At 52.9% G+C, this 26,754-nt stretch overlaps 1 protein-coding gene across 7 annotated transcripts in view; it reads left to right on the forward strand.

Annotated features, from left to right (window-relative positions):
• Nucleotides 1-23,710, forward strand: part of LOC127482320 (protein CEPU-1) — a 353,430-nt gene extending 329,720 nt beyond the window's left edge. For 6 of the 7 annotated variants that reach the window (XM_051812518.1, XM_051812522.1, XM_051812521.1 and 3 more), the window contains 5 exons: nt 14,886-15,020; nt 15,660-15,780; nt 17,419-17,570; nt 20,488-20,520; nt 22,035-23,710. In XM_051812518.1, the coding sequence (XP_051668478.1) occupies nt 14,886-15,020; nt 15,660-15,780; nt 17,419-17,570; nt 20,488-20,520; nt 22,035-22,135 (542 nt within the window). In that variant the 3' untranslated portion in view covers nt 22,136-23,710. The remainder of the gene's footprint in view (nt 1-14,885; nt 15,021-15,659; nt 15,781-17,418; nt 17,571-20,487; nt 20,521-22,034) is intronic. The other variant, XM_051812520.1, reaches the window with a different exon arrangement.
• The last annotated feature ends 3,044 nt before the right edge of the window (nt 23,711-26,754 follow it).

Here is a 26,754-nt window from a genome sequence, read left to right on the forward strand (position 1 = left end):
TGGACTTTTCTGCCACGGTTTTGTCTAATTGGTTTTTGATTATTGCTGTAGTATGATGGATTCTGGTGTGAGGCTTAAGACAGCGGCTGCCAGGGTAGGAAAACATTATGGTTTGGCTTGATGGTGTATTTACTTGTGAGAGGTTTGATCGAGAGGTCTCTGTAGCGGGAATCCCTCATTAATCTCAGGATTAGGCTGGGTGCTGAAAGCTGGATCCTGTGCGGAGTCTGAGCAGTCATTTGTGGGGCAGGTGACACCTTGTTGCTTCAAGGCAGAGGCAGGGGAGATCCTCAGAGGATCCCTACGTTGCCACATCCCAGATATCCCCTGATCAGTCCATTTAACCTCCGTGGCTTCCCTGGCAGAGGTACAATGGCAGTCCCTTGTCTCACAGAACCAATGGGAGGATAAATACGTTCCAGACGTGAGGCACTTGGACACAGCAGTGATCACAGCTCGTATACGCACTTAAGATAGATGAGACACAGTGGCCTGATGTGGCAGAGGTCTCATGAGATCATCTGTCTATACATCAGCAGCAAACCAGCAAAGGGACTCTGGGAGAAGTCTGGTATATTTGGATATATTGATTCTCTCTGGCTCTTGGCGCGGCTTAAAACAAGAGGACAAACAACTGCAAAAAATATCCAGCTGGAAGACTTGCTTGTCCCTGGGAAGGGGACACATTGTCCCATCTCAGAGGTTTGTCCATTAAGCACTTTGCTTGCTGTCTTCATCTTTCCAGGATCCTCTCAGGAGGGAAGGCATATGGGATATTTGTAGGCTGGACATCAGATCTGGCTCCAGAGAGAAGGGAGAACCACTTGGGTGGGAAAATCTCCATCTGCTTCTGTGCTGCCTTGTCCCTCACTGTGATCAGTTCTGTGTCCCATGAGATCACTCCCTTTAACCCTGCCTCAGGTCACCTAATTAACTGAAGACCAGAGAGCCATGTTCTCTGCTGGCCCTTTTATCGGGGAAATACCTCTAGGAGGGAGCAGATGGTTTCTGTAAGGCTGCTCCTGTGTTCATCACAGGTCTCGTGTCTCTGCACTGCCTCTCGTCTCCTTTGGAGACACACTGTTGTGTGAGCCAACAATGCAAGTGGTGTGTCAAAGAAGGGATGTGAGTCCTGCTGCATCTGTATGATGGAGCACTGAGCCTGCCCTGCTCCGTGGGCTCTGCATTGGGTTGGGATGGGTTTGGTTGGGATGGCCACCATGCTGTCCCACCTCCCCTTTTTGCACGTGCCCCTCCTGTCTTTTGATGGCCAGTTGACTCAGTAGGGATTCCACTGACTCACTCAGTGGCCAAGAACCTTGTCCTCCTTCCAAGAGGCAGTTGCAGGCCTGGCCTCCAGCTCTATTAACTGAAGCATTCCAACCGGCTCCAATCCTGTCGGCAGCTCAACCGTCCCCTTGTTTACTGTTGAAATAATTACTGCTTTGCCATAATATTAGCTCTGAGCCGTGACTCCATTACCATTATCGCCGGAATATTACCCATTTATTATCTCCCAGCAACCCTGGAAGATGAACACTAGGCTTCAGAGACCAATTGTTTTACAACAGACAGGATCTTGGTGTGCATTGTTTAATGAGGTAAACTACATTATAGCCGGCATTAATTTGGCTGCGGTGCACTCCACTAAATCACTGTTAACCTGTAAATCTGCCACCGGTTTTGATACTCCTTTAATCAGTGTGTGCTGGACAGATCGCCTGGGCAAAGGGTCAACAGTGGTCCAACTCTGTTTGTGTCATGTAGGGTATTGGAACAGGTGAAATAAATAGGTTGAAGGGGTCATGGGGAAGCAGGACTTTGGGATGGGCACTAGTTTTGTGTGTGGCTGTGGTGAAGGAGGCAACTGGAGTTGCCAGGGGTCATCTGAGAAAGTTGTGGGCATGTGCTGTGACCAGCAACAAGATCCTGACAGGAGCAGGGTGAATATTTAGCCCGTTGAGTGCCAGCAGCTTCCCCATCTGCTCCCATGGGAGTGGGATCTGGCCCAGCAGGAGCCAGAATCTGGTGGCATCACGTCATGGGCTCCAGGTTTTGCTTTCCCAAGGAGTGACTAAAACTCAGTGTGCCATGTGGATAGCTCCTTTTAGCATTTCCCTTCCTGATGCTTTTTCAAAGCAATGGGAGATCATGTACTTTTATGTGTATAAAAGTAATATTTTTGATTCCCCGCATGGTGGAAATGAACTCTCGGAGCTGATCTGTTCACGTATTTGGCATAACCACCTTTAAAATATGCATCTTGGTACGAAAATAACGAGACCCCTTCCAGCTACAAATGAGGCAATGTCTTCCCCTTAAGAAAAGAGGGAAAAAACCACCTTGGCTTCAGTATATTCCCTGAATGCAGCTTTGCAATGTCACACTTTCCCTCCTTGCCGGAGGCAGAGCGGGATTTCACTCCTCATGGCACTGTGCAGAAGCAGCCAGTTGCTGCCCTATTGAGGGGGGGAAAGCAGGGAGAGCTGCCTGCACGTCCAAATTTTGTATTTTGTCTTATCCCATTGATCACTGACTACCTTTGCAACAAAGGTGAGACCCTCTGAGGTGTTGCAAATGCCCTGATCCGTGCTCTGCATCCCTTCTCCATCCCCAGCATCACCCCACGGGAAGATGAGAATGTGTTACTATTTCTTTGGCGTAGTGGGACAAGGCAGACAAAACCCAACATGCCACCAGTGTCAGCTAGTTGGATTTGCTGCCTCTTCTTTAGTGCTGAACACAACTCCCTCCTTCCCTGATAAATGCGTGGCTTTGTGTCACTCCCTGCCTGGGACTCTCCTTTCATTCAGCTGGCCTGGGCAAGAGCAAGGGACGGGAGCGTCTGAGATTCCAGAGATCTCCACACAAATTAAAACCTTTTATCAGCCCCTCATAGCTGTGCAAACTAATTATATTTGGACCAAACTTTGCCAGCGACTCCCCTGAGGTATTATTATAAAAATCTGAGCTGTGGAAATGCGTCCCCATTCTGTCAACACCAGGTCGCTTCAGCTATAGAAAACTCTGCTCCGGCTCCTTTTAGCTCCCGTGATGTGCTTTGCATAAGCTGCTGCCGTTGTTTTTTGGGGAGGAGAGAGCCCAACTGGGCTCTGACATGTGGCCCAAGTCTGCTGAGCCAAGGGCAGGGCTGGGGTGGGGGGAATAGCACTCAAAGATTTCACAGAATCACAGACTCATCAAGGTTGGAAGGGATCTTTAAGATCATCCAGTCGAGCTGCCCACCCAGCACCACCTCTGTAGTGTGAACAGGGACCTAAAAAACTCCTGGGATGCCTGTACTGGTGGTGAAAAGGGTCCCCAAAAACTCCAGGGACCCCCAAATATGGGGTGAAAAAGTTCCCCAAAACCACCTGGGATTCCCAAATTCTGGCTGAAGAGGGTCCATAATCCCCTGGGATCCTTTATTTGCACAAACCCTGCTTACCTGGCTCATTCTTCCACTGCTCTCCTGTGGCTATCAGCATGGCCTTGGGGCTGTGAGTGCACACATGGGGTGACTACTTCCATCCCTGGAGAGATGGGACACGATGATGAGGAGTGGGAGGGATATTAGAGAGGTGGGGATACCCAAACCCCAACAGGCAGGTGTTGGGAAGGAGCAGCACAAGGAGAAAGCGCATGAGCCTGCACATGGATGGTTTTCCTAGTGCTGGCACCTTGCTGGGGGGCTTCTGGTGGTGTTGGAGCTGGTTTCCATGCAATTTTTTTCTTTCTTTTTCCTGGCATTACCATTTGCTCCATTCCCTGCCTTGTAATCTTGCTCCTGAGCTTGCGTGGGGCAGGGCACTGAGGCCAAAGACATCCCTCTTGTTCTCCCACCTGCGCTGTCCGTAGATGGAGGTAGCACAAGGAAATGCTTGGAGCCAAACTTCCCAGTGGGAAGGAGGTTTTTGCCCCCTGCCACCATTCCTGCACTGTCCTTGTGCTCCTCCTCAGACGCAGATTGCCAGCTAATGGGGCGGAGCCAGTGCGAGCACTCTCCATTAATGGAGCAGAATATCAACAGAATAAAGCCTTCATTTCCTGGGCTATGGTTTCATTATTAATATACTTTACAGTTCACAGGTTGTTCATTTGCTTCCATGTTTTCTCAGCTGGTGTAATCTGCGGCGTGGAGTGAGAAGAGTCATAAAATTTCCATTTCCAGTTGAATGTGCGTCCAATTCGCCGTGAAATGTTTCTCTCTGTCGTGAATATTAAGTGCCCGAGGAGTTGGTAGCCATGGGATTAGACAGGGCAGGTTGCCAGCCCTTCTCTGTGTCCCAGGGGTGCGAGAGAGAAGTGGGTGTAGAGAAGGAAAGGTGACAAGGCGATGTGTGGGGTCTGAGGGAAGGACTGTGTGGTGGAGGGAGGAAGAGGGAAAAGGGGAGGAGAGTGAGGATGGAGAGAAAGGGAGGAAATCGGGAGAGTGGCACAAACTGGCTTCAGGGTGGATGTAGTGGGCAAAGGATGCTCTAACAGAGCAGACTTGTGCTCCACCTCCTTGCTCCCCATCCCATGACCTTGATACTCATCAGGGAAGATGTTGCACCAGTGTTTGCTCCAGTTTGTAGATCAGTTGTTGATATCTGTGCTCGGTCACTGCCGTGGGCTTTGAGGTTGTGCCCTTCCCCTGGCCTGAACATGGTTACAGAGTTTCCTTGTCTCTGGTGAAGCTGAGAAATGCTGCTGTGCTTGTAATGGCAAGGAGGTGAAACGTGCTGGTGAACTGGAGCTGCCCAGCTGCCCTGCACCAAGCTGAAGAACAGCAGTGAGCAGCCACGGAGTTGCAGGCACTGTTGCAGTCAGAGAAAAAGGGCTTTTCACGTGAATTTGAAGGGAAAAAATCGTGTTCTGCTCTTGTTACACACCCAGCATGAAATTTGTTGTGTGTTTAGTGTGTTCTTTTATGGCTTGTAGCAAAGCAAAGGCAGGAGTTGGGGCGGGTGGTCGTGCCCTGTGGCTGGGCAGGTGGTGGGACCAGCGGTGGTGCCACAGCTGCAGTGCCACTGGCAGTGGGCACATCTGGCAGCACAGCTGGCACATTGCTGCAGCTGGAGGTGCTGGGGGATGTGTACCCTGGTTACCCCCCCTGTCCTTGCAATAGTGGTGCAGGATGTGGTGTGACTGCCGGGGGAATGGGACAAAAAGCCAAACTGTGGTGGTGTGCCCAGGCCGTGGGGATGATTCGGGCACTGCCCAAAGCTGATGGCACCGTTTCCTTCCGACTCTTCGCTGAAATGACTTCAGCCACAGCATTCCTCACTGCAGGGGAAAAAAATGCCTCTTCCTTTCCCATCTTCTCTCGGTCGAGTCAAGATAATAATAGTCTTTTTCTGATCCCCTGAACTTTCCCATCTGCTTGGTAAAACAATGGCAATTCTTTTTCCTCCTGGCCTCTCTCTCTGTCTTCCTCTCTTTTATTTTTATTCTCCTACAGTATAATTTAAAGCCAGAGCAATGCTGTAGCCCATGGGTTTTTCCCCTTCCTGTGACATGCTGCTGTTATTTAAAATGTCTTTTCCCTTGCAAAGCAATGCCTCTCGCTGCCCTCCCAGCTCCTGTAGCAGGGCCAATACCTTCACAGAGGCCTGAGGGAGGGGGTGGTGAGCTCTAGTAAGGGGGCTCAGCCCTGTCTCCAGTACCCCTGTTCTTCTAATCACCCAGCATCGCCCATCCTTGCAATTCCTGGTGTGACCTCCCACTCCCCATCCCCCCTCCCCAGACTCAGGGCATCCTCACCAGCCCCCCACAGCCCCAAACCCATCCATCCCATCACCCCTGCATTTCTCTGGCTTCTCTCAATAAGCCACAATATTGCGAGTGATCCTGCAGAAATGGAGACATCAGTGCCATAAAACACGAGGGACAGAGCAAGGCCACTGGGCTGGAAAATAGCGTGTCTGGAAAAATAAAGATGGGATAAAGATGATGGAGAGGCGACAGCGAGTCTCACCCTGCCATGATTCAGATGGCTCCGGGGGGTGAAGTGAGGTCAGGAGGTCCCAGGGGAAAAGAAGGGGTGGAAAATATCCCACATGTGCAGGAACTCACGGCAGTGACGGCGCCTGGACTTTCTGTGAGCTGCCTGCAGGGATATGCGTGGAGAGGGGAAAGTTTTCCAGATCCCCGTGACTTCTTGCCAGCGCTGGGGATGGATTTAGCTGGCACTTGATGCTTATTTTTTTACTCTAATGCCATTATGCCACTTGCTTCCCATCCGAGGGATATTTCCCTAATGCGGCTGAAATGCAGCTTAGCTGAGGTTACAGCCATTTAACGCTCTGGATTGCAATTGCTTCTTAAGAGCTTGTCCTACAGAGAAAGCCTGGGGGTTTAAATTTCCAGCCAGAGGGACCCTCCAGTCCAGAGCCAGCAGCTCTTTTTCACACAAATCCAGAGGGAAGCGGGGTGCCTCGGCTTTGGCAGGGGATGGGAATGCTTTCTGCAGAGCAATGCTGGTTGCACAGAGGGGCCTGTGGTTGGGAAGGGATGTGGTGGATCCCCCGTGGAATTTTTTCGGGTTCTTTGCAAGCCACCTGCAGATATCAGACAGGAGCCACCTCGTTTCTCGGTGCCTCTGTCCTCGCCAAGCCTTGTGCAGCACAGCTTCTCCTGGAGCCAGCGAGAAAGCTGCCAGAAACGGGCTGAGCTCCAGGGAAGCCAAGTTGCAACAGGATTTAATCGAGGAGCAGCGCTCCCACAAACAGGATGCGTGTGTTTGTCTGAGCGATTTTCTCCGGCAGCATCTGTCACTCTCCAGCGTCTTGGTATCATTGCAGCAAATTATTTAACCACTGCCCACTGTACCCCATCTGTCAGGCAGCCCCTCCACACGGATGGGGCCTTACCTTCCCGCCTTTCCAGAGGAGCTCACCGGCAAAGGCCGAGCGCCAAACAACAGGACAAATTAAATCAAAAGCACAGCTTCGGCACCCAGGGGGAAAATGCACATCAGCTTTGACTTATTGCACGGCGCACGCTTACAAGAGAGAAGCAGCGGCTTTTGTCACTGCAAGGGGCCATGAAAAATGAATTAGGGCCGCTGCTGGGAGAGGGCACGCAGGAGAATCTTTCATTCCGGCAACGCTGTCCTCTCTCACCTTGGAAGCGGCTACGGGGGGGGAAAAATTGCAGGGAGGAAGGAAAGAAAGGAGAGAGGACTTTGTGTTGGGCATCTCACTGGGAGAGAGCATGGGAGGAAGAGTGTCGGTGCTCAAGCAGGAGCACGGAGCTGCTGGGAGATGTTGTCTCCTCAGGAACTCTCTGGAAGGGGCTTGGCTCCGTGGGAGCCTCAGTATTTGGATTTCGTGTACCTTTTGGAGACATTCTGGCAAGGAGGCAGAAAAGCTGTGTGGGAAGTGGTTCCCTGCTGGTCACAGTTCCCCCCTGTACTACCACAGGCACCACCCCCTCACCCTCCAGGGGCTGAGGAGAAAGGTGTCCAGGTTATGCTTGTGATAACACGTGGGTATCATTGAGAACAGCAGCCCTCTAATGAGCTCTGCACCCATCCTTGCAGCAGATCTGACACCACTTAAGTGCTTTGTGAACTGCATCTGTTTTTAATTTGCTCGAACAGGGTGGCATGTGCCCTCTGGACCTTTTCCTGGGGTTTGGTGTCCTTGCCAGCTCCCCAGGAGGAGGCAGGGGCTGGGAGAGGCTGAGGACAGTCGCCGCAGACAGTTTGCTGAGCCTTGAGCTGCCTCTGAGCTCTCCCTCGTGCCAAAATAAAAGGGCTCATTCTTTATTCGACTCATTTACTCCTGAGTTAGAGCCTCGTTCAAGGGTGGTTGGTCCCCGAGTTGTTTTGTTTTGTTTCTTTAAATATTAATTTCCATAATCCATTTATTTCCCAAGGAACTACTTCTCGCAAACAAAAGGTTTAATGCTCCTCTTTTATTCCCGGTAACAAATAAGTTGTCTGAGACGTGCAAACATCCCGGCAGCGGCAGAGCCCGGCGCGTGCAGCAGCCGTCTGATGGCAAAGAACCACGCTTAAGGATGCACAGGGACGGGGGGGGGGAAAGCATCCCTGAGGGATCACAGGTACCACAGCAGCATTTCCCTGGAGATGCTCGCCCGGAGAGGGAGGACAGCGAGCCCGGCTGACACCGGGGAGCCCCCACAGCCTGGGATTCCAATCCTTTGCGTGGAGGCGTCTCCAACGTGCCTTTTTTGAGATGGAAGATTTGAGAGCCGAAGGCCGGGAAGCACAATAGAAGATAGACTGCTTGTACCTCATTGTCTGGAGAATAGATGGGCTGCGGGCTCCCGGAGAATAGGAGCTGCCACTCAGGTGGCTTTAATAGAACAGGCGGCAGATAGATTTCAATAAAAGAAATGAGTATAAATATTGTTAGCGGAGAATAGAGGGAGAGTGAAAAAGATCTTGTTTAACGAGTCACAGTGGGAAACTTTCAAGGACTTTTAAGCTAAAAACTCTTCACAATGGTGCTATAATGGACGGCTCAGCCGACTTGGCTGCGCTGTGTAGCGTTGGTGAGGGGACTGGGCTGGGCAGGTGTCCCTGGGATACCGCAGGGAAAGGCAAGGCAGAGAATCACAGAGTGGTTTGGGTTGGAAGTGGCCTTAAGGATCATCTGGTTTCAACCCTTACCACAGGCAGGGACACCTTCCACTGGCCCAGGTTGCTTCAAGCCCCGTCCAACATGGCCTTGGACACTTCCAGGGATGGGGCAGCCACAGCTTCTCTGGGCAACCTGTGCCAGGGCCTGCCCACTCTCACAAGGAAAAATTTCTTCCCAACATCCCCTCTAACCCTGACCTCTGGCAGTGTCTTTGCCTTTCTTGGAGTTGATGCCAATATAGGCTCTGGGCTGTGACCGCAGGCTGAGTGACCAGGTGATGTGGTGGCATCTGAAAGATGTCTGCAAGTCGCATGTCCCAGTGATTTAGTCACTGATTGCTGCACGTGCCCACTTAATAGTTACTTATTAGAGTTGTTGTATGAGATATGAGCCCCAGCTGTGGTCTCAGGAATGCACTGAGCAAGTGTGGAAACAAATGCAGGTGCTGTCTCTGTTCTAGCTCTGAGTTGAGCAGGAAGTTGAAGAAAATGTCTTTCCTGGCAGGAAAGAGCAGAGGTTTGGCTGCAGAGCCACTGGCTTTGTGATGGCTCCTGGTTGGAAGTTGTGTTTGCAGGGTGCCTGTTGAAATCCCCATGTCCTGACCCCATGGTCACAGGCAGCCAGAAATGGGACCTTCAGGAATAGTCACCTCTGCTCATGCCAGCACAGTATTGGGTCTGGGAGGGTCCTCCATCCTATCTCGAGGCAAAACATAAGGCACCATCATCTCACCTATGCTCAAAATAGTTGGAAGGAGAAGAAAAACCAAAGCATTGCATGGCCACATGCAAGGAGAGGCTCCCATAGTCCTGGGGAGGAGAGGACACTGAGACCAGTGCAGGAGAAGGACTTTATGGTGAGGACTTTATGGCCACCCCTCTCCCTCACAGCCTGTGCTGCCGCACACAAGGGCACGGAGAAAAACTGGCTGTGAGAGTTGCCCCAAACCCAATTTAATGAGGAAAACTCCCTCTTAGTGACACTGGGCACAGCTGGTGATGCTCTCCACCCCTGGGGTGTGAGGATGAGGAGGGACCCCAGGCTGCAGCAGTGGAGGGAGCTGCTGCCAAGCTCCCTCATCCCTGAGCGCCGCGCGGTGCCAGGCAGCACCATCCCCTGGGGCCTCGCGCAACATCAGGCCACGGAAACATGCTAATTAACATGGAAAAGCATGTCGGAGCAGAGATTTCTTTCCTTGTCATCGGGAAACTTCAAAAAGAGAGAGGCTTGGCCCCGTGTAAGCACAACACAGACTCTGATGTGCTGTGTGCCCGTTTCTGGGGTTACGGTCCCTCTTCTGAAGGCTTGTGAACACGGAGAAGGGGAGGTTCAGAGCCCACATCTCATGTAGGTGTGCTTCCTGAGGGGATTGCTCCTCTAAGAGGGGGCACAGATGGAAATGGGCTGGAGCCTGTGGCACAGGGATGCAATATTCACGAGAGGAGGAGAGCAGCTCGCCTGGGTCGATAGGGTAATCTTAAAAAAAAATCATTTTTTTAATGATTGCGCTGGATGGCTTCCAGCAGGTTAATTACCCCCAATCTCTGTCCACCGGAGCGTGGCAGCATTAAGCCAGCACGGGGGAGTCAGAAAGAGGGGGTGCATGGGAGGGGAAGCTGCCCTAGCTGGGGTCATTCACCTGATCAAACAAAAATGGGAGAGGGAATTTTAGAAACGCCTGAACTTTGTTCCGTGCGTGCTAATTGAGCTATCAGGAGCGGGTAATGGTGGTTAATAAGAGGTGAAGCAGATGCATCCACCTGTTTAGCTGGAGGCAGCCCCAGCTCTTGTTCACCCACCCGCCCGGGGCTGTGTCATGTGTGCTTTGAGAGGGATTTGGGGTGATTTGGGGGTGATTCCTCCCCCCACCTCCTTCCCCATCTGCTCTGATGCTACTAAACCGCCCGCCGCCGCACGAAGCAGGGGTGAAGCAGGTCTCTGGTGCCAACAACTCGCTCGTATTACCTTTGTGTGTTTTATTTATTTACTATAAACTGTTATAGGATGGCCATCAGCACCACGTCGGGGTGATGTGTGAAATATATGGCTCTCGGGTTCAGTGCGTCACTCGGAGCCGGGAGTCTGCGCGATGTTAATTTTTATTGCCAGAGGTAGCCATAAATTGATAGTCGAGAATTGCTGTAGGGACTGTAATTAACTAGTTACTATTTCACCTCCAAAAGGAGCAATGTTTCACACTCTTACTTTTACTTATCTGGAATCAGCTGCTGTCAACATCCGCTGAAGCCCGTATAAAGATTTATAGACCTTGGAGGTAAATATTGACTAATGGGCAGCTTGGCTTAATGTTCACCTTGAAGGACAATAAATTGTGCTATTGACTGAAGTGAGATGTCAATATCTGCATTGTTGTAAACATTTTAATAAAATTATCTCCATAAAATATTCTCTTTCTTCGGCTGGTCCTGGCTAGTGGGATCGGTGCCTGGAAAAATGCAGCAGCAGGGTGTAGCAGGCAGGGAACTTTGGGATTGGTGGTGGGACTTTGAGAATCCAGAGACCAAATCTGTTGTGGACCACTGTTGGTTTTGGGCTTTAGAAGTGGAAATGTTGCAGCTCTGGATGTCTGGGCTGGCTCAACTTGATCCGAGGTGCATGATCACTTGATCCTGTGATACTGACCCAGGAAAGAAGTTCAGGGAAGGTTTTTGAATGGCTCCACGGGCAACCTTCAGCCAGGGAAAGCTGTGAGTGGTGTCCTAGAGACCTGAACATGGCTGTAACAGTGAGCCAGGGGACAGTGGCATGTAATTAATTTGGGAACATGTGTTTGCTTTCCGGTGAGTTATTATCTTGTCAGAGGCTCAATGGAAGCGAACGGGCAGGAGTCGTCAGAAGGGAGATGAGTCAGGGTGGGAAAACGAGGAGAAGCAAGGGAAGGAGAAAGGCATGGAGGGAGGAATATGGATGTATAAGATGTCTGCCCACACCTCATCTCATCCAAGCTTTGTGGGACCCCAAGCACAGCTTGGCCACGTGCTGGGTCTGCCCTGGTGCTCTGTGCCAGTCCAGGCTCTCACCTCCATCACTCCTCCACTGCCATGACGGCCAAGCTTCCCCTCCCCTGAGGTTTTTTATGGGGATTTGAGGAGCAAGTCCTAAATAGTCTATGCTAGTCTGTGCAAAGGCTCCTGCTCGCTGAGCACAAGGATTCAGGCTCTGTTTTTCCATCTCCCTGGCTCGCACTGGGTTAGTTCATCATCCTCAGCTGATGAACAAGGATTATGCTTGTGCCTCGTCCGTGGCTGTTCCATTTCTGGCCTGTATTATATTATTAGTATTAATAATAATAATGATGGGTGCTGGCTGTGCTGGTTTTTTAGCTACTGAGGAGATGAGAGAGCTCTCCATTAATTCCTGCAATATTTCAGCTCCTAATTGTGCTCAAGCAGAGACAACCTTGAAGTTCCCACCATCAGTTCAGGCAGAGCAGGACTGGTACCTCTGGGAGAGCTCCTGGAGCTGCAGGGCTCTGGTCCAGGCCTGCCCTGAGTATCCCCAAGCTCCAGGTGCTTCCAGGGTGCAATCCCACAGAGAAACAGGTTTATGGATCCGATTTTCCTGCAAAGCCCTTCGTGCAGGAGAGCACAGGGGGGACACAGATGGTGTCCTGGCCACCTGGTGTCACCTGCTTCACTGGTGGGCAGGAATTCTTTGTGTCACCTCAGTCTTTGGGATGCTGTAGCTGGCACTAAGGAAGCAGGATCTGACCATAGCCTCTGGATGGCATTCCTAATGCTATTGTCATCTGAGTGTGTGTTATACCAGGTCGTGCACAGGGAAAAAGCAGGTGTCAGCTCCACCTCAGAGTATCCTGTTTTGGTCCAGGGCAGGTTCTGTGTGCCAGTTTTGATGGGCTGCAGCTGAAATCCCACAGATTCCAGACCCTGAGCCCTTGAACTTTGTGCTCTGCCTCTCCATCGGTCGATTACCTTGCAAGCATCTCAGACTTCAGCAGGACACAGGCACAGAGGAAACCTTCATCCCCCAATTTCCTGCACTTTTTCAGGTGTAAAGCTGACCCTCACAGCTACTTTAATGAAGTCTTTTGCTGGGGAACGAAATGCACTGGGACTGCTTTGCTCCCAGATCAAACCAGGGACGCACATTACGGCTCGACTGTGGCAAGAGCTAATCCTTGCCGTGTGCGAGCCAGCTCTGGAACTCGGGAAGGGCCTTTGGTTAGTTGGGAAGCAGTGTTATCTGAGCCTTTGCACAGCCCAGAGTCAGATTTGTGCACGGAGCATCTGAAGGCCACCGGCTGTGTCGTTCCTTTATCAGCAGGCAGCGCTGTGCTACAGAGAAGCTGATTCTAGGTCAACCACAAAAGGGATTTTTTTCTTTTCCCCCTCTCTCCTGTTTTTTTTTGCGGTGCCTCAGGGCCGCTGGATGTAACGCTGTAATTTGTGTGTCTCCAAAGGATATTGATTTTGGGGTAACGCCTTCATATCTCGCCTTTCAGTTGCTCTAAGTACTGCTGAGCTCAGTGGTTTGGACCCCGAACCACTCGGGTAGGAATTTCGGCACGGGGCTGAGGGCGTGGGTGGATGTCAGCAATTCATCAGTGAGAATACTCACTTCACCCCTTTTCCAAAGCTCATGGGGCTGCCTTCCCAGTTAGGTCAGCCTGGGGTGGTGGGGTGCACACCCTTACATGCACAGGGTCCTTGGTTTGGCCTCTGAGTGTGCAAGGGAGCAGTGGATGTGCAGAATCCCGGGAATGCTCTGTGGAGGCAGCAGCTGTGAGGTCTGGTGCAGGGAGAGAGAGCCAAGGTGGTATTTCATCATGGCTGAGCATATTTGCACTAGTTTGAGTTGGCAATAGTGGCACCTGGGATTGCAGCAGGATCCCAGTGGGTACCTGGGGTGCTCCCTGTGTTGAGCTGTGCCAGGGTGTTACAGGAATGCCATTGGTGCTGGCTCAGGTCCCTGCATGCTTTCCGTGGTGAGCAGTGCAGTCTGACCAGGCTGTTCCTGTGCTGCGGGAAGAGATGCTCTGGAAGCATCAGCCGGTGGGATGCAGGCGGTGTGTGCCCTTCCAGGAGCCTCCCACGTGTGTCCTTTGCCTGCATTTGTAAGGAGCAAGATGCACACGGTTGACCAGTCAAGCGCAGCGAGTCGTGGCCCATCAGGTCACTCCAGGAGCCGGGTGGGCAGCAAGGGCTGGGCGAGCTCACGGCATCCCCCGGGGACCAGGGACCTGTGCTTGGCCTCTCTGCCATTGGCACTCACTCCCAGAAACAGCTGTCCAGAGCTAATTTATTTCCTAATGCTGCAGCAATGTTAATTTATAAATTACACTGGTAATTCGAGCTATTATTAATTTCAGATGGTGTAGGGCAAGCCTAATTAAAATATGACACCAATTGCCACACATATGTACCAAGGACTACCGTTTAAAATTTATAGGAATATTAAGTGTGACACTGGGCTCAGAGATGCTCCGTGCAGTCATTAGAGCATCCCAGCTGTGGGAGATCCAGTAGGGAGATGTAAACAAAAGGAAGGGAGAAGTTGTTCCCGTTAAGGGTTGCAAAAAGTTGCTTTTGCTGTTCGTTTGGGGGACCAGGGGATCTTGTGCCCCAACACCAGTGTCTGGACAGCTGAGTGCTGTGGGTTTCCAGGAGAGTGTCAAAACAAAGAGGGCTCCTGTAAGGAATGGGGGCTGAATGATGCCACGCTGAAGGAAATGCCACTGATTGCACCTTTCTGGCTTGGAGTGAAAGCAGGAGCTGCACTGCAGGCTGGAGGGGGAAGAGGGGGACAAGTGCAGCTCTGACAGAAATGAGCCCAGAGTAGCGCAGGGATGAAGCATTGCAGGTGAAGGGAGATGTTGGCACAAAAACTAATGGGAGTAAACTTGCTGTGAAAATTAGAGAGGGGTGTCTGTGTAAAGCTGGGTGAGCCCAGTGGTGCCTCCCCCCTCAGGAGGGATGTGCAAATACCAGGGAGAGGTGATTTTGCATTGTTCTAGCAGGGTGCAGGTTTGGCAAGGACCACTTTGCCCACTCTGCCTGCATTATGGACATTATCTCCAGCAAGTGATACTCCTGGCAGTGCCAGGTCCACCACAGAACTCCAGTGCTTGCAGACACCCTTCTGGCAAGGATTTTCCTGGGATGGAGGGGCACAGGCACGTGGGCACGCCAGGCTGGGACTGGCAGGATTGATGTCCTAGTGCAGAGTGACACAGCCACAGATGGTGACCAGCCGATGGACACGGGTTTGCTGTGCCTCCCCACCACTCACCCCTGTGTCTGTGCCCTGCAGCCGTGGGCTTCATCAGCGAGGACGAGTACCTGGAGATCACGGGCATCACGCGGGAGCAGTCGGGCGAGTACGAGTGCAGCGCCTCCAACGACGTCTCAGCGCCCGTCGTCCAGCGAGTCAAAGTCACCGTCAACTGTGAGTATCTGGGGGCCAGGGGGGACAGGGGTGGGGCTGGAGTGTGTCACTGTGCTGCCCCCCAAGGGAATGGCACTTGGAAGCGAGGCACGCACAAGGCTTCGGGTCCCAGAGCGAGACAGGCGGCAGCAGTTTTGCTGAGCAGGTGGTGTTTTGCCCTATTTTCCCCTTCTTTTCAAGCTCCATTTTTTTCCCACCACCTCCTCCTCAGCTGTCTCCATCAACCTGGGTTTTCCGCCCATGGAGAGATGCTGTGCTGATAACCTCCGGGGAGAGAAGTGAGCAGTAAATAGAATTTTTTTTCCTTTAGAGAAAAAAAAATGAGAGAGAGGCAGAAAGCAGCATATTTCATGCTCAGACAGAGGCGAAGACCCTCCTAAACCCCTCTCTGGTCACCCCATTAGTGCACATGTGGTGCCTGAGAGCTGGGAAGCTCCAGTTTTTGGGGAAGACCCCCTCATAAGCCCAAAAACTCCTGGGCAGCAGCCCCAGAGTGGCAGGAGCTGAGCATGGGCTCGGAGATGATTTGGGCTCCTTCCCACGTGTGGGGAAAGAAAGGAGAACCTGAGGAGCAAGGCGGGGGGATAGGATGCCCCGAGGCTCCGGGGTGTTGACCCCAGGTCTCCCATCTTCCCGCAGACCCACCGTACATCTCGGACGCGAAGAGCAGCGGGGTGCCAGTGGGGCAGAAGGGCATCCTGCTGTGTGAAGCCTCCGCCGTCCCCTCCGCCGACTTCCAGTGGTACAAAGATGACAAGCGGTGAGAGTTTGGGGGACAAACCTGGGGAATGGGGGCGGGGGGCACACCAACCCTGTGAGAGCTGCACCCAGTGCCAGCAGCTTCCACTCATAGCCCTTGGCACAAGCCTGCTTTGGGTACCAAGCCAGGTCCCCCCCAGGAGCAGCAGGTTGTGCTTGTCCGGGGCAAATCCAGGCATTCCAGCAGGCAGCTGACATCCACAGCCAGTATCTATTAAAAGCATTCCAGGGCTTTGTATTTAACACTGTGAAAAGTAGCTGAGGGACATCTAGGGAGGAAAGTAGCTGAGGGACATCTAGGGAGGGGGAATTTTCCAGGAGCCTCTCTCAGCCTCCGTCAGGGCAGGATCGCTGCTGCCCCTGCCTCCATTTGAAGGTGTCGTGGTAAATCCCAGCTTGGGTGAAGCATAACAGGGAAGAGGGATATTGGCAGCACAAATCCAAGCACTTAAGAGTGGATGAAACCTCTGTCATCTCTTTAAACACTTTGACCAGAAGGCAGCTCTCGGAAAGGCAAAAGAAATATGGTGTTGGTCAAGAGACAGGTTTGCTAGGCCCCAGAGACAGCCTGCCCTGCTTTAGGGTGAAAACCACCCTTTTAGATCAACAAGCAGATCCTGTGCTCTGCCAAAGCAACAGCACAGGGATGCAGCTGGGGAATGAGGAGTGAAGCAGCACAGCCCAGGGTAGGGTCTCACTCTGGAGAAAATGCCTCCCTCTGACCCCAGACAGAATGTTTTTAACCAATTTTTGTGTTACTTCTCCCTGGGGAACCCAGAGGGGACGTGACATGACCAAACACAGGACAAGCCACATCCTTACTGATAAGGAGGGGTGTTTTAGCCAAAAAAGATGCTCCAGAAGCTGGAGGGGAGTCTGGGGCCGCCTGCCTTCCCGGGCTGGGGAGGAAAGGAGCCAAAGGAGGAAAGGAGTGTACAAAGAGGAGGATGTTTGTGTGGCAGATGAAAGGCTCTGCTCAGAAGTAGGTCAGATCACGAGGGCCCGCAGAGCAGCAGCAGCAGCGGGCTCAGCCCCTGGACCAGTGTCCATTAGGGACCACAATGGGGATCTGGCACCTCCCATGAGGAATTAGCAAGTAGAAGAGCCACAGGAGCAGAGCAGGATGGGGACACCAGCTCAGGGCAGTCCAAGCACTGGGTTAATGCTGCAGCATTTGGGCTGGCTGAGAAGCCTCCCCGCAGTGGTGGGTGCCCATCATGTCACCCATCAGGGATACGCAGGAAGAGGAAAAGGAAGGTGCCAGAAGGCATCCTGCAGAGCAGGGAGGGCTGAGGACACCAGAGGGAAGCCAGGCTCTTCTGTAGGGTGGCAGTGAGCCTTTCCCAGGTTCTCTCCCTTGGCATGTGAGTGTCTCTCCCTCCACACAGCATTTCCAAGCCCCAGCGCCATCCAGAGTCCTCTGGTGCCTCTGGTCAGCGTGGGGATAGTGTGGGCTGGCAGCTGGAGACCCAGCTGAGCAGAATCCATCTCCCATATCCCTCCCAATACCTTCCCTTCTCCCTCTTCTCCCAAGCTCAATGTCCCCTCTCCCAGGCACAACCAGGGCCATGGAAAATCGCAGGCACCTCTCCTCCTGACACCATTCCAGTGACCTTCTCCCATTCTGCTTTTCTCCCAGGCTGGCTGAAGGACAGAAAGGGCTGAAAGTGGAGAACAAAGCCTTCTTCTCCAGACTGACTTTCTTCAACGTCTCTGAGCAGGACTATGGGAACTACACCTGTGTAGCCTCCAACCAGTTAGGGAACACCAATGCCAGCATGATCCTCTATGGTGAGTGGGGCTGAGGGAGCCACACAGGGAGGTGGAATGACTTAACCGTGAGATCACTGATGGGAGAGAGGTGGAAAGGCTCTCCCTTGTCTTTTGGGGGAGATGTGCATTTGCTGCTGATCCTTCTTAGCCTAGTGCATGGGCTGGAGGTCATGGTGAGCTCAGGGAAATTGGGGAGCTTCCTGCCTCCTGATTCATGTACCATGTCAGTCACTGTTCACAGGTGTCTGGGATCCACCATCGATGCAAAGTTAGGATTTGGTTGTAGGTTTCCATTTTATTGCTCTGATAAGTCCTTGGGAAAGCCTCTGTGTGAAGGCATCCTCTGGTGCTGATAAGTGGGAGGAGATGGTTTTCAGGGTCACTGCTGTCCCATTCCCACCCAAGAATGAATAGGCCCCTGTCTCTGTCACCTTTCAGGCTGTGTTTTCCCTCCTGCCAAGGAGATATATTATTGATGGTGCCAGAGGGAGATGGGAAGGTGCAGAGGGCAGGGAGGGGGACTAGGTTTGTACCCTTGTCCCAGGACTGTTTGCCCTGCATGGCAGAACTGGGATCAAAGCTGGGATCCTTCTGACACTGCTCATGGCTGGGAAGGTCTGTGCTCCCCAGATCCCTCTCATGGCCACTGGGAGTCAGAAATGGATGACAGATCTCATCCCTGGGTACTGCATGGGGGTATTTCCCTGCTGGAGATATGGGGTTTGTGTTTCTCACAGCTGAACCATATGGGAGAAGTGGGGAGTGGGGACCTCCATCCTCTCCTGATGTCACCCCAGCGTTGTCCTCCTCCGCCACCCAGCTGTTCTGCCTTGTCACCTCTCATTGTGGTGTGGTTGGAGGGGAGCAGAGCAGAGGAGCAGATCCATTTTCCTCATCCCCAGGCCCCTCAGGGGTGGCTCAGGGCAGGCTGTGCCCTTATCCATGCAAAGCACACCGGGACAGTGAGTCCCAGAGGACGTGTTGGGATGTTGAGTGTACCAGAGCAGCGGAGCATGGGAGGCACGTGGAGACCCTGGGAAGTGATGTCTATGTCTCACCATCCCTGGGGAGGGGCTGGATGTGGTCCAGGGCAGCAGTTTGTTTAAGGAGAGTAGAGGATGCTGGGCTTTGCCAGGGGCCACACCCAGCTGTGGGGTTGGGGTGGCATCACAGGACAGGCTTGTCTTCCCCTGCCACGGTATTGGCACCTGTGTCAGGTTCCCCTGAGTTGTGACAGAGGAGTCCATCCCATCCTGGATGCTCAGCTCTGTGCCCACAGCCCTGATGCAGTTAACCTTGGATGTTAATGAGCCTTAAACACCCATTTGCTCCCCCCAAAACGTCCCTGCTGATGAACATTTACCTGTGCTAAGCCATCATTAGTGTTACTTAGGAACTATCTCCACTCTCCTCCCCACCAGCCTTCCTGGTGATCCAATAACCCTGTGTTTTAGGGATACCAACACCCCTGGCACTGCAGACCACCCAGGCCTGGCTTCCTCTGTTCTGCACGCACAGGGTGGACGTGCTGGGTGTCCAGTGTAACCTGAGCCACACCTACATCCTCAGCTGGGATGTTGTAGGCTTCCTTTGGGTTTGTGAGGTTAAAATCTTAATTAGCAGGGGCCTTTATTTGGCATCTGCAGATCCAGGCTGGATGAACAGCCCAAAAGTACAGATGACATCTGCCTGCTGATGAGTTCTTAGCTCTTTGGTTTCTAACCTGTCAGCAATGGCTTGTGAGACTCGTGCTGTGAGTGCAGTGCCAGGTGGGAGGCAGGGAAGAATCCCACAGAAGTCTAGGCTTGTTTTATGACCTCCTTAGCTTTGTTGGTCTGACTGTGAATCCCATCAGGGAATGAAATCAGAGTCCTTTGAGCACCCTTAATTTCCATAAAGCCACATTGATTGGGTGATCAGTCTTTATTAATGGAGTGCCCTTGGGGGGGGGTGACAGCTCCCTGAGGGGACCATGACATGCAGGGGTTCCCCATCACCGGGTGCAGGGACCCCCAGCACCCCCAGGAACGACCCTCCCCTAATTATCAGAGATGTGGTGTCCCCATGTGTCACCTGTCTCTAAGGAATCAGTGCCCTCAGTCTGGGGAATAATGTCTTTATTTATTGAGATGGAAGATAAGAGGGAAGTGGGTGTGATGGCTGCACTACCTGCAGCACGAGAAATGTCTCTTCTGTAAGGTTTTGGGGGGACAATTTTGTGAGTGTTCCCTTTTCCCTGAAGCTGAGTGAGTGTTTTGAAGTTTTTTTTGCCTCCAAATGGAGTTTTAATCCATGCAGGTACCGTGACAGGAGCCTTTTTGGGGCTGTGCAAGAGGCTAATGTAGCATTCATCTTTTAATCCTTTTTTTAATCTAATTTTTCAGGGAGGTCAACTAGTGCTTTATTTAACATGTAGCACTCGTTATTACAGACCTGCTGCCTCATTCAGCGGCTCATTTGGTGCTGTCTGGGATGTGATGGAGTGTTCAGGGAAACTGCTTCGTTCTGTGGAGCTGGGGAAAAAACCAAGCCCTCTGCCTCTCCTCCTGTCACTCCCAGAGGCTGCTGTCAGGCGATAAATCCATTTGGGATGTTGCAGGGTTATCGAGAGGGATGGGCCCCAAACCTGCAGGGGAGAGCTGAACCCCCTGCATCCCCCAAATTCCAACCCCTGTGCTTTGGTTTTTGCTCAGGGTGCAACCACAGACTTTGCTGGGTCTGAGGTCCCTTATTTGGCTCACTTCAGCCTCCCCCCCCCGGACAGGGGGACCGTGGCCTCAGAGCATTGGGGTGTGATTTGGGCAGCACATCCCACTTGCTACCCCATCCACTCGTTTTCCCAGCCCCAGGTCGAGGGCAGGCTGAGGGAGGCGTCTCGAGCCTGCACTTTCCATTGCCCTTTTGCCTTAACTTTCACTTGTTCTTTAATTTTTAGAAGAGACAACTACCGCTCTGACACCCTGGAAAGGTCAGTAATTTGGGGACCCCTGCAATGCCAGTGCTTCCCCCAGTGTTTCCCCTGGGCCCCTCCGGCTCCCACCCCAGCCCATCTCAGCGGGAGCCGCAGCACCAGCCTGCCCCACAACCCCACTGCTCTCACTGGTGTAGGGATGAATTAGGGCTTTTTTAGCTGCCCTCCCATCCTGCCCCCTCCCTGCCAGCCTACTGTGCCTGTCTGGTGGTGGTCTGTGCCCTCTGCATGCCTGCCCTATCCCGCAGTCTCCTGCTCCCTCTCCATCGCCAGGGCAAAAGCAGGAATGTCTCTGTGCTCAGCTTTCCCAGTGTTGCTGCCTAAGTGGGTCTTCTGACAGATCCTTCCTCCTCTGAGATACTCCTAGTACCTTTTTTCCAGGATGTGGTAGGGGTAGACAGGCATTAGGTCCCCTTCCTGGTGTTATTCCTGGTCAGGGCAGCCAACACTCAGCCGGGCAATCTTATCATCCAGCCAACCGACCTGGTGTCATCTTGATTTTGGGGTGGCTTCAGTTGTGGTGCACTGTGGGTCAGCCCCCAGGATGACTTGTAGATGTTGGGAGGGCTGTGGAGGTAGTGCATAAGACCTGCATTTGGTGCTTGGATTTGAGAGGTGTGAGGTGTCTGAGCATGCTGGAGAGTGGGAGACCAAATGGTTAGTGGTGCTCAGTGCCCTGGTTGGACTTTGAAGTGAGGGAACATGTCCTGGGGTTTCAAGAGCATGTGTGGGTCAGACCTTGTGGGCAGCCCTGCTGTGGCAGGACACCAGCCTGGATGCCTTCCTGAGTTCTTTTCCCAGCCCAGTCTTCCCCCGGGCCAACTATTTGGGATGTTTTGGTGAAAGCCACTGGGTCAGACACCCTCCACATCCTTTCCTATGGTGAGCTCTGAACTCCCCACCCCCAGTGATCTCAAAAGGTGTGGAAGAGCTTGACTTTTCTTGACCACCCTCCTCATCCCCTCTCATTCTTCTTGAGATGGTCTGGGCCCGTGATGAGCCTCACAGAGACTCTGGAGGGGCACAAAACCCCAAGTCCTCAATACAGTGCTGCTGGTGGTGTCTCTGCTGGGTGGGCAGGTGGTTACTGTGCCCTCCCAAAGGACATAAGTGGGGAACAGGGTGGTCACCCTGGACTGGGCAGAGTGTGTTGGGCAAAAGCTGCCATCTCCCCTCTAAGTGTGGCTGGAAACATGGACAAATTCGGAGGAGGGTGGAAGGGGCTGAGGGAGGTTGGATGGTGGTGATGCACAGGGGATGGGCTTGGGATGGGGACTTAGGGATGAGAAGTGAGTCTTGTCCCAAAGGCCGGGGTCGGTGGGGATGGGGACGGTTGTTGCCCTGCTCTTGACGACAGCACAGGTGGGAGGCGATGCCCGCAGAGCAACCCAACCACGTGCAACACCGCCCAAATACCGTCCTTCGGTCGGTTTTGCGATTTATTTCACGTTTCACGACTTTCTTATCGACTCTGTTGAGTGACCATGCGGGCGTTTCTCTCCCTCGCTCAGGCCCCGGCGCGGTGCACGACGGGAACAGCGGCGCGTGGCGACGAGGAGGCTGCGCGTGGCTCCTGCTCCTCCCGCTCGCCCAACTCGCCCGCCAGTTTTGACCCGAGAGCCGGCCCGCGGAGCAGCGGCGGCGACGACCACGGCCAGCGAGAGAGCAAGCAGAAAGGAGAGGAAGAAGAAGAAGAAAATGAAGAAGAAGAAGTGTTCACCGTTTCCGAAAATAATCATAAGAATTGAGAGAGTATCCGGCCAGGCCACCTGGGGGAGGGGGAGAGAGGAAAAAAAAAAAAAAAAAAACACGTGCAAAAAAAAAAAAAAAAAAGAAAAAAAAAGGAAAAAAAAAAACCACAACGGGAATTTGGAGAGAAAAGGGGAAAAAATAATAATAATAATAATCCAAGGCTTCCTGCTGAAGATGCAACGCAACTGAGTCTTTTTCTTTTCACCCTATTTTTTTTTTTTTTTTGGTGGGGGGGTTCTCCCGCCCCTTTTTCCCCCCCATTTTTGCCGTTCTCTGCTGTGGGCCAGCGCGGAGGATGGATGGGGCCATCGGAGTGTGGTGCTTCCCCCCCTGCCCCGTCCTTGTCACCACCCCTGCCCGCCTGCTCCCTCCCGTGGGACCCTCCATCCGGACACACCGGTTTTCTCCTTTGACAAGATTTCCCCTCTCCTCATGGACTGTGCCGCCATTTGTGTTTCAGAATATATATATATATGTATATACCCACGTATACATATATGTATATGGATAGATATATAGATCTTCAACAGTTACCACGCCGCCACGAAGGGAAAGGGAGGAAGGAGACGAGACCGGCGTCGAGCCACGCTTTCATCGTACCATCCGCGGACATCGTGAATGATAAGGGATTCTGAGTCATGGTTAATTTTATTAATTGTATTTTCTGATACGAGCCTAGAACTCTTAGTTCCTAAAAAACAGAAATGCAAAAAAAAAAAAAAAAAAGGAGGGGGAGAAAAAAAAGAGAGAGAGGAAAAAAAAAACAAACAAAAACAAAACGAAACAATCCAGGAGAGTGGGAGCAAGTGGAGAGAAGAAGTTTGTTAGTTTGTTTGCCGAGGAGGCAACCGGCCGAGGAGGTTTGTGAGCCCGGCGAGGAGGAGGAAGAGGAGGAGTCCTGTGTTGAAACCCCCCAAAACCGACCCAAAAAGCGGTCGTCCGGACAGTTCCTGCCGAGGGCACGGGCGACGCGTCGAGGCGGAGGGAGACGCTGAATCTTTTTATGGGATATATATATACAGTATATATAAATATACATATATATATATATAATTTTTTTTTTTTTTTTTGTTAGAGTTCTAGCCACGGTTCCCAGCAGGGTCCTTCCGCTGCCATTACTGCATGCTGTATATGGAGTTAGGTGTGTATCGGTCCTCAACGAGACGAGGCGAGCGTCTCGGTCCACGCGTCCCCAAACCCCCTCCTCGTCTTTCCGCCCTCGGGGACAAAGGGTGGCGGGGGGACCGGGGCCCCCTCTCCGTCGCTTTTTGCCGCGTGGCCCCGGCCCCTTGGCGGCGGAATGGAGCGAACCGAGGGACAGAGGGAGATCTATATAGCTCAGTTTTATATTTTTTTATATATATATATATATATATATGTGTATGTATATGTGTGTGTGTGCGCGTGCGTGTGTGTGTATATATATATATATATATATATATAAAAAATAACACTAGTAAGGAAAAGAAGGTGAAGCAACCGGCTCCTGGCCGAGCCCTCTGCCGAGATGTGGGACTGGTCAACTCGCCGCCCGTGTCGGTGGGGGGGTCTCTCCTGCGGTCGGTTTTCCTCCTTCCATTTCCTTTCCTTCCCTGCGGCCGGCGGCGGGGGGCACGCGGGGGCAGGCGGGCGGCGAGGGGGCTCTCTCTGCCTATCCATTAAAACGATTGTTCCATGTGGCCGCTCCGTCTGGTTGTGGTGCTCATTGCCGCGGGGCTCAGGGCCACCCCGCGTCCTCCCCTCGCGCCACCGGGAACGGGGAGGGGCGTGGGAAGGGGTGCTGGGAGGGCGTGACAGATGGGGGCACTGAGACATCGCAGTGGGCTGGGAGAGCGCTGGAAAGGTGGCACCTGGACCTCGCCGGTGAGCCCAGCGGGAGTGCTGTCGCTTACCCACAGGTAAGGCTTTGGTGAGTAGATGGAGAAGGTGTGAGGCACAGCTGTGCCCAATTCCCCCAGTCAGGACCCTGTTCAGTGTCCCAAAAGCTCATTGTTTGGCTCTCTGCCCCAGCAGCACAGCGTTGCAGGGGATGTTCGTGGAGCAGCCGAAGCAAATCCCGCGTGGGAAGGAGAGACAGCCATGTGAGGTGGGTGTAGGAAACCAGGTTGCTCGTGAAACACTGCACAGGCAAAGCATGGCAGGACAGAGTTTGGGTGTAGGTGAAACTTGCTGTCTCCAGGGGCTTGTCTTGGTCGGTGTCTTGGTGTTTTGGTGATTTGCAGGTTGCTTAGTGCATCTGGTCCTCAGCCTCGGGGTGCCGGCTGCTTCAAACCATCCGGCACATTTGTAGGATCAGAAGTTGATTGTTAGTGATGGCAGGACAGTTTTGTGTGGGCTTTTTATTTCTTGACCCTACGATAAGTTTGTGCCACCCAGGAGATGAGCAGGGAGAAGAGGGAGAGAGCGAAAGGGATGGGAAGGAGTTGCCTCGAGGTGTGACGTGCAGTGTCCGAGCGATACCGGTGAGGGGTAAGGGAAGAACCACATTCAGGCTTTGTGGCATATGCCAAGTAAACGATGGGGTACTGAGGGTGTGGGGACTGGACAGCTGGGCACAGGCAGAGAAGGTGGTGTTGGTCTTTATTCAGGTCTTGGGTCTCCCAGGCCGGGCCAGCTGGCCACAGAAGAGCAAACCTGGCAGAAGAGGCAGTGCCCTGCTGCTTGGGGGATGTGGGGAGGGATCCGGGGATAAGTATGGAGGTCATGGGTCTCTCTCCTTCACCTCCTCTCTGTAATTGTAACTTTTTTGGTGTTCTAGGTGAGAGATCAAGGAGTGTCCAGTGCCAGAGTAGCAGACAGAGGATGTTAGAGAGAGAGAGGCGGCTCGAAGGATGTGTTTATGTATTTATTTATTGACATAGGTAAGGATTTCTTGGTGGTGGGGATGGAGGTTATGGCCTGAAATATGCTCTCCATCCCTCTGGATGTAGCAGCTGAGGTCCTTGTCCTTAGGTACAGGTTGGACATTGCTGAGGGCCATGGAGAAACATCCCCCTCAACCCCGGAAAGGGAGAGGGGGGGTATCCATGGCCGGGCTTGCAGTGGAAAGGGGCTGCATCTCCTTCCTGGTGCTCTGTGACGGGGAGAGTGCAGACAGGGCACTAGGATGTGCCATGAGCCAGAGTGTTTGGCCATCTGTAGGTGTTTCACTCCAGTGGAGGCAGGTCCAGCACCAGGTACCCAGCAGAACCAGCATTTTAAGATGGGAAGCATCAGGGAGGCCCAAATTGTGGTGGGATCCCCAGGTGCCACATGCCAGAGGCCAGTGTTGCTTTGTGGCACCAGGATTTATATTGCATCAGCCTTGGCTCCCTGATTGGTTGGTTTTTTTGGAAGAGGCTCAAAGCACAGTCTTTCCCACGGTGGTCACCCATGCTTGACTCACTGCAGGTAACACTGAGGAAAGCAGGCAGGGTCGTTTGCCCCTCCCACATCCCTTTCTTGGGGAGGTCGTTGGGTTTTGGGAAGCACTTACCTTTCTGCAAGGGTCACTTGAGGGGGCCAGCAGAGGTGTCCCTGATGTGTGAGGTTGCAGTACTCGTGGTGCTGGGATGGAGCTGTTTGCTCAGCAGGGCAGCTTCTTGTGGGGTTCGGGGATAAACTTTCAGGACTGGGCTTTTCATTCTCATGTCGAGGCAGGTGAAGGGAGGTCTCAAAGCGTGTGAGATCCTGAAAGGTCTGGCACAGTCCCACAGCCTCCAGTCTCCTGGCAGCAGGTCTCATATTAGAGGAGCTGGTTGAATGTTTTTTCACAGCTGATGTGGTGGAAAGGTGGGGAAAGTTGATGGGGTGGAACAGAATCTCCCGGGTGCAGGGAGCACAGCCTGCCTCCCCAGCCCTGTGGTTTTAGGATGAGACTACAGTCATGTCAGGAAGATGCTGAGGGTCACAGCTCCTTCTGGTCCTGGTCCTTGCCATCTTTGTCCTTTGATGAAGGTATCTGGTCTGTGTCACGCGCTGTCAGATCACGACAGGAGCAAACCACCCTTGCGAGTGCATCATCCACAAAGGTGTCCCTTCACGGGTGGGGGGGTTTAGCTGTCAGCAAGCGTTGATACAAGACGATGGAGAAGATGCTGGGAATGGCTCAGGCATGGAAAGGAGGCCCCTGACCACTCTGTTTCTGCTGAAGGTAGGTGAGTGATGAGAGCAAAGACAGTCCTTACCCTGCAGGGCTCTGTCAGCAGGTATGTGTTCATCGGCAGACGGAGGATGGAGGTGAGTGGGACCAGGGACCCACTCGTGGATTCCCAGGGGAGATGCATGGATGGGGTGAGGGATGAACCAAACAGCAGCGGGCCCCCAGCTGTGGGGCTCCAAGTGTCACCATCACAGGGGATGATCAAAAGAGGGTCCAACCAAGTGTTGGGTGAGACTACAGGACCCACTTGAGAGCCCTCCTGGCTCAGCACACCGGGTGCCAAGCACCACGACCCTCCCTGGGGTGTGCGGGGTCCGTGAAGCAAAGCCCCGAAGGTA

This window comes from Manacus candei, unplaced genomic scaffold (assembly GCF_025592945.1).
Source record: "Manacus candei isolate 608988 ecotype Guabito, Panama unplaced genomic scaffold, ASM2559294v1 h1tg000086l, whole genome shotgun sequence".
Lineage (NCBI taxonomy): Eukaryota > Metazoa > Chordata > Aves > Passeriformes > Pipridae > Manacus > Manacus candei.